This window comes from Sciurus vulgaris (assembly GCF_902686455.1).
Source record: "Sciurus vulgaris genome assembly, chromosome: 8".
In the NCBI taxonomy this organism is placed as follows: Eukaryota; Metazoa; Chordata; class Mammalia; order Rodentia; family Sciuridae; genus Sciurus; species Sciurus vulgaris.
In genome coordinates this window covers 69,278,489-69,291,003 of record NC_136468.1, presented here as the reverse complement: position 1 = coordinate 69,291,003, position 12,515 = coordinate 69,278,489, and the positions used below count along the sequence as shown (strand labels likewise).

Sequence of the window (12,515 nt, the reverse complement as noted above, 5' to 3'; positions counted from 1 at the left end):
AATGTTAATAAATTATAATCAGAATTGTTACTATGTTTACCTGTTATCTTTCCCTGGATACATCTGAGTATATTCAACTCTGTATTTTTTGGCAAAAAGCATGAAGGCATTCATTGGTCTTTTGCACTTATTAGGAGAAGTGGCACTCACAGTCCCTGAGCTGTGGTTTTTGACAGCTTTAGCATACAAAGAATTGGAAGAGAGCTGTGATGATCCAGGTGAGCCACAGTTTTTACTGAATCCAGATCCTGCAAAGTCTTGACCACCAGGTCCTCCACAAGACAAAGATGCACGACGCTGACGAGCCATACTACTTAACACATAAACTGCAGAAGAATCCATAGGTGTGAAGTCATAGCTAGAAAATTTAAAAAATTTTATTAACATGGTTTTAATTCAATTTGATTATCCAAATTCCAAAAAAAAAGGATTAAAAAAATAACCTTAACACCTGATTAGATTTAACACATCTTTCCTTGTATAGTGTTAACACTACTTTAACTTTTGCCATAGACAGTTGCTTGTACAATAAAACCTTATGTGTGCACTGACTAAAATCATTAATTAAAAGAAACTGCAAATAATACAAAAGTTCAAAACAAAAAAGAGTCCACATCCCCCAAAGGAATCTGTTATAATCAGTATATTTTATTCATGGTAACTCCTCCAGATCCCACAAAACCCATTTATCATTTAGATTCTTTTTTTTTTTTAATAAAATCTGACAATATGATTTTGTAGTCTAGAGGAACCTAGATCTAGAAAAATTAAAATCAGGCCTAAGTACTAACTAATACAGAGGACAAAAGGTTAGACAATGTGGCTAAAGGAACTTAAAAGAGTACCATGATCTGGTAATAAAAATAGGTAGAGAGTCCCCAAACAGGCCCTTTCAAGAATTATAACGTAGCTTAGTATATTAAAAGTTCACAGTAAAAATACACCCTCAATCAGGAAAGGTCCCATTTTTTTCAGTAAATTCAGTTTACATAAGCATGGAAATAAGCTGTCCACATTTTCTCTCCTCTCTTCACTAAGTCTGCTTGGAGAGTACCATTACCCCTTCTTTTATATGAAGAAATACACTGAGAGGTAAAGTATTATCACCCAATGCCACACTACTAGGATCCAAACCCAAGAACTGTCCCTCTCCAAAGCCATAGGTTTCTTCACCAATACATGGGACATTGCCATTGACTAAACTCAAGGTAAACAAACATTGAGAATATTAGCTGAAAATAAAGAGCAAATGTGGACCAAAGCCTTAAGATATACCAGTCAAAAGAATTATTTTTTTGTTTCAACTGTGTTAATAACTCTTCCTATACTTTCTATTTTCTAGGCAGAAAACCTTTTACTCAGTTTTTATTCTGAACACAGCTCCTCCTTTCCCTGAAAGAGAAATTCTGGCAGTACATCAAAACAGGCTGATATTAGCTAAAGGAATAGCATCTGCCCAATGATAAATCATTATGAAATTATGAAATACTCTACAACAGATGGAAAGAGTTAAATGAATGAAGCAGAGGCATGCCATTTATTATAATGAAAATGATCTCTACCAATTTTCAGCCACACAATCAATGTCTTTGTTCTTAAAGGTACTACATGAAATAAATGTACTTAAAAAATGACTCCAATGTTAATGAATGCTGGGAAATCTGTTTTATTTTCCCTAGCTAAAATAGCTTAACCCCTCCCATACAAAGTTTAGAAAAACAGCAAACTTATGCACTGTGAATGAACTGGATACAAAATTACTCATTTGAAGAAAATTAATTATAATCTAAAATATAAGACAAAGGGTAAGCTAACTACTAAAATTTGAAAACTCCACCATCTAGTGGCCCAAATCTATCATCTATTTCCATTATGGATACAAATAAATCAATTTAAAATATTCAAAGAACTAGACTGGAAGCTAAGAAGCATGCCCATGTCTTAGTTCATTTTTAAATTAATTCTAGAGAATGTAACAGTGTAAAATTGTAATTGGGTTCAAATCCCAGCTCTGCCACTTACTAATAATATGACCTTGAGCAAGTTAAATAAAACCTCTATAGCCTCAGTTTATTGTCTGTAAAAAAGATTAATAGATACTACGGCAGTGTTGCTGAAAGAAATACAAATGTAAAACACTTAAGGCAGATGCTGGCACATAGTGTACTCAATTAGGGTTATCTATTATTATTGTAGAAGTGACAGGTTTTAGTAGGTAAGAGTACTTTACAAAGTCAATGCCTGAATTGGGCATGTTACTTAAGATCCTCCCTCTCCCTCCACCCACACCCCCACACAAAGAGGGTGATGAAGTTAGAAAAAATTAACATAGTAGGATCTCAGTAAGTTGTTATCACATTGCCTGAAAAGAAATGCCAACCTCAGGAATGGGGAGATAGCTCAGTTGGTAGAGTGCTCGCCTCACAAGCACAAGGTCCTGGGTTCAATCCCCAGCACCACCAAAAAAAGAAAAGGTTGGCTTCAATTCTCAATGTTTCAGAATGGGCTTCTTCAAATCCTGCTTACTTGGAAGCTTCCTTTCTACAGCACAGCCTCAAATTGTGTTTACAAACTTATCAATTTATTGTTGACTACTTCTGGCTTTTACCAAGCTAGAAACAAATGTCCTTTTCTGTAAATCATGATCCAAAACCCTGCCCTAAATCCCTCCATATACCTCAGAATTAATTCTAGGTTTCTCTCCTGGACTGTTTGTTCTTCGTGTCTTTCTTTGCCTTCTGCCCTCCCTATACTAAGCATCATCTCCCTTAAACACCCAAATCATAACCCAAACACAATGAAAATTCAGTCAGCTTCATGTTCAACTTTTTCATGGCTTCTCCTGAATGAAACTGCCCACTTCCAAACTCCTGTCAGGGAGAGGGAAGAAGGCACTGCTGTCATATTACAGACACACAATAGTAAAATGAGATCACTGTTATGGTCTCTTGATAGTATTATTCAAAAGGAAGAGCGATGAAAACTTGGGACTGTTAGAAAAACAGGAAATTAGCCAAGTTTTCCTTTTTGTTTTAAAAGTTTCGCATCATGCAATACTTCATATATTAAAATGTATATAATAAAAGTTATGAAGCATAATAATAAATATAAGTAGTGTACCCAAAATCAAAATTGGATTGAATATTTCTAAAATCACTAAAATTACAAATTTGCTACCCCCAGAAAACCACTGTTCTAAGTGGTTTATCATCCCTTCACTTTCTCAATAATTTTATTATGAAAATAATATATTGGTCATAAATACTATAGTAACATTGTGTTAATGTTCACCATTAACATGTTTTTATTTTTAGGTGTAGAAGGACACAGTATCTTTATTTATTTTTATGTGGTGCTGAGGATCAAACCCAGTGCCTCATACATGTGAGACAAGTGCTCTACCATTAGGCCACGACCCCAACTCAACATGTGAATTTTATTAACATAACAATGTTTTTGTGTAAAAGACTTTGGAGGTCTGGCTGGGCATGATGACACAAGTCTGTGATCCCTGCAGCTTGGGAGCCTGAAGCAGGAGGATCCCCAGTTCAAAGCCAGCCTCAGCAACTTAGCAAGATCCTATCTCAAGAAAAAAATATAAAACAGGCTGGGGATGTGACTCAGTGGTAAAGTGACCTTGGTTTCAATCCATGATTTAAAAAAAAAAAAAAAAAAAGGACTTTATAGGCCTGACAACTATCCTTTCAAAAATCTACTTATTAGGTGGGCCCTTGACTGACATCTAGAACTTGATTTTTAGGAGAGTTCTCATCATTCCTACAAATGATAAGCGTACCTTACTATGATTAAATTGTGTACAAATAATACTCCAAACACCGGATTTCCTTTTGAAAGTTTAGAGTATCGGTACATGCCAGACAGAAGCAGCCTATGTGACCAGTTCTCAATATCCTGGGTCCAGAGTGTCTAATAAACTTCACTGGTAGGAAACATATAGGTTGTCATAATTCACTGCTAGGGGAACAATGAGTATCCTGAATGACTCCACTGGGAAAGGATCCCTGGAAGCTACCTTGCTCCAGACTTTTCCCCATGTTTTTTCTCTTTCCTTATTTTGCTTTGTATCCTTTAGTCTTAATAAATCATAGTCATGAGCACAAGTATATGCTGAGTCTTGTGAGACCCAGTCTGACCAGCAAATCAATGAACGTGGGGATGGTTAGGGAACCTGATATAATTACATAATGTATATCATATATAATATATAAAGTTTATATAATAAAAATAATTATATTTGTTATTAGATAATTTCTAAAGAACAGGATTTCGTAAAAAATGAATTATACTGTTTCTGAGACTAATTCTTATTTAACATTGTTTTTAAAGTAGAATCATGTTTTAAAATGTGTAGCTAAGGTTCATCCATTTTTCCAGATAGAAAGATTTCCACTCTAAGATTGTATCTCAATTTATGTGGTAAAACCCAATTAATTGCTATTGTTTCCAAATTTTTGCTGTCATGAGCAATATAGCTATGAACTTATTTATGCATCTCCTTCCACATATCTACAAAAATGTATTTCTCTAGGGTATGTACTATAGGAATAGAACTCTGATTTATTCACTGTTACAAAATAAAGACTTGGTTACATTCTTACCAAAATATAGGAATCATCGATATACATCCTAAAAATGTATAATCCTTAAAATTGTCTCATTCTTCTATAGTTTGTCAAAGAGCAAAATTTAGATCCAATTATAGGTTTTCAAAGAAGAGTATAATTTATATACAATTACTGAGCAAATGGCCTATGTCAAGCCCTATGCTAACTGCTTTCTAAATAAGTCTCACTTATCCTTACAGTATATAAAATGTTAACCTTTTATTAAATAGAATAAAATTAAATCTATATGTGAAAAGAAACTTGAGAATTCTCTACTTTGGGCCCATACCTACCTATGGATTTGATAACTAACATTAAGAAAGAATAAATCTTAAAATCTCTAATATCTACATAAAAACTTTCTTTGAACTTCTGGGAATAGATGATCAGCTATCCTAGTTCATCCAGGACTGAGGTTTTCAGGAATGGTGGGCTTTTAGTGCTAAACCAAAGTCCCATATTGGGACTTATGGGTTCTTATCCTGTTCTGCCACTTACTAACAACTCTTTAAGTCTTAACCTCTCTTAAGTCTTTCCCAATGTCAATTTTTATTTTGTGCCAGTTTTATTATTTGGTAAGCCATGTAACTAATGTCCTTGGTCAAAATGAAAGATACAGTTAAGTACCCGGCCCCCAAAAAAAACTCAGAAGGAAAGAAAAAAGACAGTTGTGGTCTGGTTAGAAACAAAGGCCAGATAAAGCTTTCTTTTCTTTTCTTTTCTTTTTTCCTTCCCTAGCAGTACTAGGGATTGAACGCAGGGCCTTATGTAACCAGTTACATCCCGTGCTTTTTAAATTTTATTTTGAGATATGGTCTTGCTAAGTTACCAAGGTGAGCCTCCACTTGCAATCTTCCTGCCGTAGCCTCTGAGTGGCTGGTGTTTCAGAAGTATGCCAATGCACCCAGCTGCAGTTTTTATTTTTGTTTTTTTTTTAAATGTACCTGTCAAAGTTGACCTATTAAATATTCGGTCATAAAACGTGATATTCTTCCTAATTTAATCCTAAACACCTTCTAAACTCACCTTTACTATATGAGCACTTTATATAAAATTCATTAGCTTTTATTTTTAATTGCCAGATTTTTTTTTAATAGTGTGTGTTTATATACTTTTCTCTGAGTAGTTCTTTTAATTCTGAAATAATTGAAGTTTTAATTTCCTAAATGTTTAATGTAGCAATTGCTAGGGAGATTAAGGACAAACTTTAGTTAAAAAAAAAAAAAAAAGAAAAGAATCCAATATTACCTTTTAAATGTATCAAAAACACCTGAATCATCAAAATTAATGGCATCAGGGTGTCCAGGAGGTAGACATACATCGCCAATATGAATTTCACAACATGGAATGCCATGCTGTACCACAGTCAAGCTTGGATAAAATGATGACCAACCTAAAGTTAAACAAGAGTTGCATAAGAATGATAACTGAGAGAAAGAACCCCATGTATGTTATAAAAGACATATTTCTATGTCTTAAAAATAATTTACTATTTAAAATCCCAAAAGATTTTTTAACATAAGTCACGTCTTTGCAACAAACCAAGTACTAGGTATTTCCTTTCAGCAATGTAAAAGCCCTTCACACTGATTTAATGCAGCATTTTATTTATATAAAGATCTCTTATCAATCAGCCCTTCTATTCAGTCTTCAAGACCGGAAATGTTAAATGATGATGAAACCATGAAATAGTCCATGAATTATTAAAGTATGCTTAACATGAGTGACTCGGGTTTATAGCATATTTGGTAGCTCTAAACCAAAACTGTGGTTACCAGAACACTCCATTCTCCAAGCTATAATAAAATTGTTGTTTTTGAGCTTCATGAATATGAAATTTCCCATATTCACAGAGTTCTGCACGACTCTTGCTAAGATACTTAAGCAATACTTAACAGAAGTATTAGAAGAATTTCCTATAGTAGTTTATTTAGTTTGGAATAAAATTTCCCTTCAATTTGTTTTCTTAATCATCAAAGCCATAAGATAAAATTAGATTTAAGAGCATTCTTTAAAAAGTTACTACTAATTCAAATGAAGCCCTACCTTTATTTTTAACATAGAAAGGGTGGTCCAGTTTACACTCTACGGTAAGTAAGCCGTCTTCTACTGTACCAGGATCAAAAGTCAACTTCAGTACAGACTCACCAAATGATACACTTTCTTCATGTGATAACAATTTTAGACCATCAGAACCATAACCCTGAAAACATATGCATACAGTGAATGAACTGGAAATGTTCAACACACAATGATGTTTCCATTATGTGTAAGACTTAGGGGAAAAAGTAAAGAGCTTTTGACTCAGCAATGAAAAAAGACACATATACAAGTAACTGAAATATAGAAGGTACCCTGGAATAAGCATTTAACTCAAGTATAAATAATGCTGGTGGAGTTTAGTACAGGAAGATATGGACTCCTAGAGACAATAGAAAGAACTTTCAATTTTATTAGAACTAAGATTTAAAAGATGAATGGAATTTATGTAGAAGGACATGCCTTGCAATAGGAACAGTTGCATTTAGCAACAACTTTGAGGAGTATTTGCTAAAAATACAAGTGAAGTCCTGACTTGGTACATATACAGCTGAAAAGGACAGGTGAGTTAGCAGAGGGATCTCAAAGACAGACAAGTACTTAAACTTTTCACTAAGAAGGTACTGGGAAGTCAATGGAAGTATTTTATTAATATGACAAATTTTAAGACAATACTTAAATACAAAGGGTACTTTCATATTCAATTATTTGAGGATAAAATGAGAGATACACATGATAGTTCTGAACTGCCAAGTGCAGTGGTGGCAGAAATGGACTAAATTTAAATTTAATGAATATTTGTTGAGCATTTGGTACATGCCAGGTGGTGAGCCCTGAAAATACAAACATTAACAAGACATGATTCTTACCCTTGAATTCACAGAAAAATAAAAAATGCTGATAGGTAGATTATAGTATCCAATCACTATTAACACCAGGACATGAACAAAGTAATGAATTGACAGAGAATGACCACTGAAAATCTTTATGGAAACATAATCAACTGAGTATGAAGGGAGAGCAGGGAATAGTAAAAGACAATTTCATGATTTTGAATATGATCTTCAAGAAGATAGTAACTTTTTTTAAAAAGGGGGGAGATTAAACCAGGAAGGGGAAAAACAAAATGTATTATGGTCATACTAAGCTGAATTTGAAGAACTGAATGCTATTCATGTACAGATGTCTAATATGCAATTGGAAATGTACAGGTAAAGGTTTGAGATACATTTGTAAATAATCAAACTAAATCATCTCCACTTATTACAGCCACATGAGACTTTAAAAGTAATCCGATTCCATTTTACAGATCAGAAAGCCAACATCCAGAGGGATTAACCACATGCCTAAGCTTAGTCACAAAGTGTCTGGAAGAGCTAGAGAAGAAGGCCCAGGTTCCCTGATTCCAAGTCCACAGTGCTTTCCACTAGATACATGGAGGTGCTGCTGACATAATCAACAAACAGACACTGATGAAGAGGGGCAGCGCCTTGTCTTACACTTGCCATCATGGGCAAATAGGCAGTGGTCAGAAAGACTGAGAACTATGGCAGTGCCGTGCTACTTCAACCAAAGAAAAACAATGTCAGGAATTAACCCCATGTGTCAAATGTAGAAAGAGCAGTCTCTAGTCCTAGAAATTAGAATAAAACCAGTAAACTCTGAGACTATCTTAGTAGGGTAGTAGAATAGCCAGAATACTATATGCTTTATTAAAAAGAAGAACAACAACAAGATGAGGACAATAAAGGCAGCCAAGTTTAGACTATTTTTCTCTATTTTTCTAAGTTGAATAGTTAAGACTATTCAACAGGAGGAGAAAAATCAAAGAAGGAATTTTAAACAAGCACATTTCACATCCCTATTTTATTTGCCTGCAGTGAAGACAAAGAAATTAAAGATTTCAAAGTGAAAGGTGTCAACAGATATTTACCCTAATGTTGCTCACTACTGCTTTTGTTTTCAATTTAGAAAACGATAATGCTTTATGGACTCATTTATGAACAAACTAATCAACTGTGAATTACCTACACGGGAATTAACCACTTTGTAGATTGTCTAAGACAAGGTTTTGATTAGTTTTTTTTTTTTTTTTTTTTAAAGCCAGCTTAGTTTGCCCCAATGTGAAATGTACAAAGTACAAAAAAGTGCTAAGATTTATATTCTGAATCCTAGCTGAGAAAGCATAATTGATTTAGGTGAAACTATTGCTACTGTCCATCAAGCTATGCCAACAATGGGTGGTCATAAAACCTCTACCTAAAATGTAAAATGCCATTGAAATATAAAAGTAAATAGAATATTTGAAAGACTGAAATTCTTTAAACATTTTAAATCAACCTTGTGAGTGCCCATTTGGAGTTCGTCCTCATTATCACAGCCTTCAGCTCTAGCAAAATCTTCAACATCTTGCCATTCCTTATTGCTTCCCTTATGAAAGCACAGTCGTGTGCCTAAAGTTTAAACAGAAAACAAGTATTAGACATGTGATTAGTGAGCAGCACGAGTAAGCTGTAAAAACTGACACATTTCTTTACCTTTCAAAAAACAGTGCCAAACAGTTGAAGGCCAGGAATTGCACCAGCCCAAATCGTCATCATCGGACAGGGAGGACATGCAGAAAATGCCAGATTCTGACTCACTATTTGCCTATGGAGAAAAATATTACAGTCTTTTTTATTTTTGCTTTTCTAATATATCTTTTAATATCCAGTCTTCTCCCAAGCTTCTGAATAACTTAATCATTCTAAACTCAGGGAAAACACTTTCAAAAACTGAAGTTTTTGTATCTTTGGTTAGTGTGCATTCCCATTTGTAACACACTTTCTTAACAGTAGAGCTGCATATAAAATCCAATCCATATCACTAATAGAACAATGAAACATACTATTTCCTATTTGTATGTACTTCAAAAGAATTTCTTAAATGGTGAGAATTAATGTATTTCAACTGTTTGTATAAATTTAAAGTTTAACCTCATGAATAGACTCACCCTTTCATGTCTTACTGGTGTTTCCTCCTTCCAGTGGTGGTGAGGGAAGGCTGGCTCACTCTTTGCAGAAGAGGACACTGGTGGAGGGCGTGCATAGGAATGTAAACTTTTGCTTGTAGCTATGATGTGTACAGGAGATGATCTAAAACAAAGCAGCAAATTTTACCATAAAGCATAGGTTCTTAAAGTAGATCTTTCTTTTTGATGAAAAGAAAATCATATTCCAAGTGCCCCATTACATTTAAGATAGCTATGATATACACTAGTAAAGACAGCAAGATTTTATTTATAAAAATATGCTATTCCTTAACTCAACTTCTTACCCAAACCCTTTTCACAGCAGATTTAACAATTTCTATTTATTTGTAGTGCTAGGGACTAAACTCAGGACCTCACATACTCTAGGAAAGCACTCTATTATTGAACTATAACCCCGGGCCTTAACAATGTATTTAAAATTACCACTGTTTCATTTATTTATCCCATTCATTTTTATCTCAATACAAATAAATATACATATTTTTATTCATGAAGGGTAATACCCCATGTAGCTCCCCATTCATTTCCTTCTACTTTGATGTATTCAATAAGTCTCAGTATGTTTACAGCATCTTAACGCTTAACATGATCAAGACTCAACTGCTTATCTAGGAACCATTTTATCACTGGGTAGACACTATAAATTGCCTTAAGCAAAAATGTTTAGACATCATAGCAGAAAGCAGCCTATTTTCCATTCCTTGTAACCAAACACTACATTTTGTTTTGTGATATAAACCTATTGAAAAGCAACTACACATTATGGTAAAGTAGTTATTTCTCTCCTAGGATCACCTTTAAAAAACCTGACCCCTTCCTGTTAAATCTCTTTACCAGGCAGTTCTCCCTTTAAAGAAGCTCCCAAGAACATACTCTCACAAACAAACCAGATTTTAATGGGCAGAGTAACAGTAAGAAACAAACCTATAAGAAAATAGTCATGTGTAAAGACTCAAAGTCTAGAAAAAAAGTACAGTAGAAATACGAAATAAGAATGTAGTCCTTAAAAGAAATTTTATTAGTCCCTCAAGTTTTATTTTATACTCATTAACATTATTATTTATACCTACGCAAAAATGATCTTTTGAAAAGAATCTATAACACTACACTTTGTTTTCATGTTGATATCATTCCTTAAAATAAAAATCCCCTCAAGTTTTCATACATTTTAGCATACTCTCCAATCACTTTTAGATTGCAAATTATATGTTAAATCTGCCCAACTTCTTTCTTTTAATACACATTTAGATATACATGAAGTATTAGAGAATGGCCAAATGGCCTTAAATTCCTTTTGTTCATCCTTGACTTCGTAACTAACGGATTTTTTTAGTTCTTCTGTCTAACCATTTAAAACAGAAATAACACTATGATATTCTAAAAAATATATGGACAGTACTGAGGTTGTAGCTGAGTGGTAAAGAACTTGTTTAGAATGTTTGAGGCCCCAAGTTCAATCCCTAACATCATCAAAAATATAATAATAAAATATATGCAGCCTAAATGTTCTATTAGTATACTCCATTATTTTTTACCAACAGTAATGCAAATCTGGGCATTTGTCTATTACAAACTATTAATTTTAATCCATGTGTTTTTTAGAGATAAATAATGAAATGTTATCCACCTAGGTCTCCTGAGGAATGCTAGTGGGAAGCTTCCATAATTTCGCAGCACAGAAACTCATTTTTTTTTCCAACTCTGATCTAGATATTGAATAGTAATTTTATCAAAAGAAGTCCATTTTTTGAGTATTAAAAATACATGGGGGTAGGGTACTGGAGACTGAACCCAGGAACACTATACTGAACTACAGCCCCAGTCCTTTTGATTTTTTATTTTGAGACAGGGCCTCACTCAGTTGCTCAGGGTCTCATTAAGTTGCTGAGGCTGGCCTTGAACTTGTTATCCTCCTCCCTCAGCCTCCCAAATTACTGGGATTACAGGCATACAACTAGCAAAAAGACAGATAAGACTGTAGATTTTGGGGAAAAAAAAAAAAAAAAAAAAAAACCTAGACCAAATTCAAAGTTTATAAATGCTTAAAATACAATGTTCATTCTAAAAATTGTTCTTCAAATTAATTTTTATCTGAGCACAGAAATGTATAGTAAAAGTATTTCTCAGTCTAATACATTTTTGATGACTGAAACATTTACCAATATTTTTTACACTTTTTTTTATAGCACCCTGATCCAGTTCTAAATATAACGAAATCATGATACAACATGAACTAAATTATTGATCATTATGAAACAAGGAGCATATTTCTAATGACTTTATTTAAATTTTAGTTTATGTTAAGCATCCATTATATGGTTAATTTAAAATTTTAACAAAAAATTTTTATGTAATCGTTTTCTAATTATAGAAGTTTTAATGAAAACACAATCAATGCTCCTACCTGTTATAAACGAGCACTGCATAAGTGGACTTTGTGGACTCGTGGCAATATTTGCTAATTCTGTTAGCCAATCCACCTCATTTTCACGGTAAGTATTTTCCGATATGTCTGAGGTATTCTGGTTCCAAGATGGTCTTGGATATTCTTGATGAGAAACATCTGAATTTAGCTGGTATATGGCAGACTGGGTAGAATCACTTTGAACAGCCTGAAGTTCAGGAAGGTCATCTGCAAATAAGCACATTCAGAGTTTTTAAAAGCAAATTAATAAAATGAACAATACTATAATTTCAGCTAAAAGTTTTCAAATTTAGCTAGTTCATTTTATGAGAGGAATATCATAAATTCAAAATTAAAGTCAATATATTTTCTCAAACAAAATTTTTTAAAAATGACATCTTGTCCATTTAAGGGT

General features: G+C 33.6%; 1 protein-coding gene across 1 annotated transcript in view; it reads right to left on the bottom strand.

Annotated features, from left to right (window-relative positions):
- HBP1 (HMG-box transcription factor 1) overlaps positions 1–12,515 on the bottom strand; it is a 29,234-nt gene that overhangs the window by 5,604 nt on the left and 11,115 nt on the right. Inside the window, 8 exon segments of the mRNA XM_079150051.1 lie at positions 41–358; positions 5,874–6,018; positions 6,672–6,828; positions 9,006–9,118; positions 9,203–9,314; positions 9,658–9,799; positions 12,101–12,110; positions 12,113–12,328. Coding sequence (XP_079006177.1) covers positions 41–358; positions 5,874–6,018; positions 6,672–6,828; positions 9,006–9,118; positions 9,203–9,314; positions 9,658–9,799; positions 12,101–12,110; positions 12,113–12,328 — 1,213 coding nt within the window.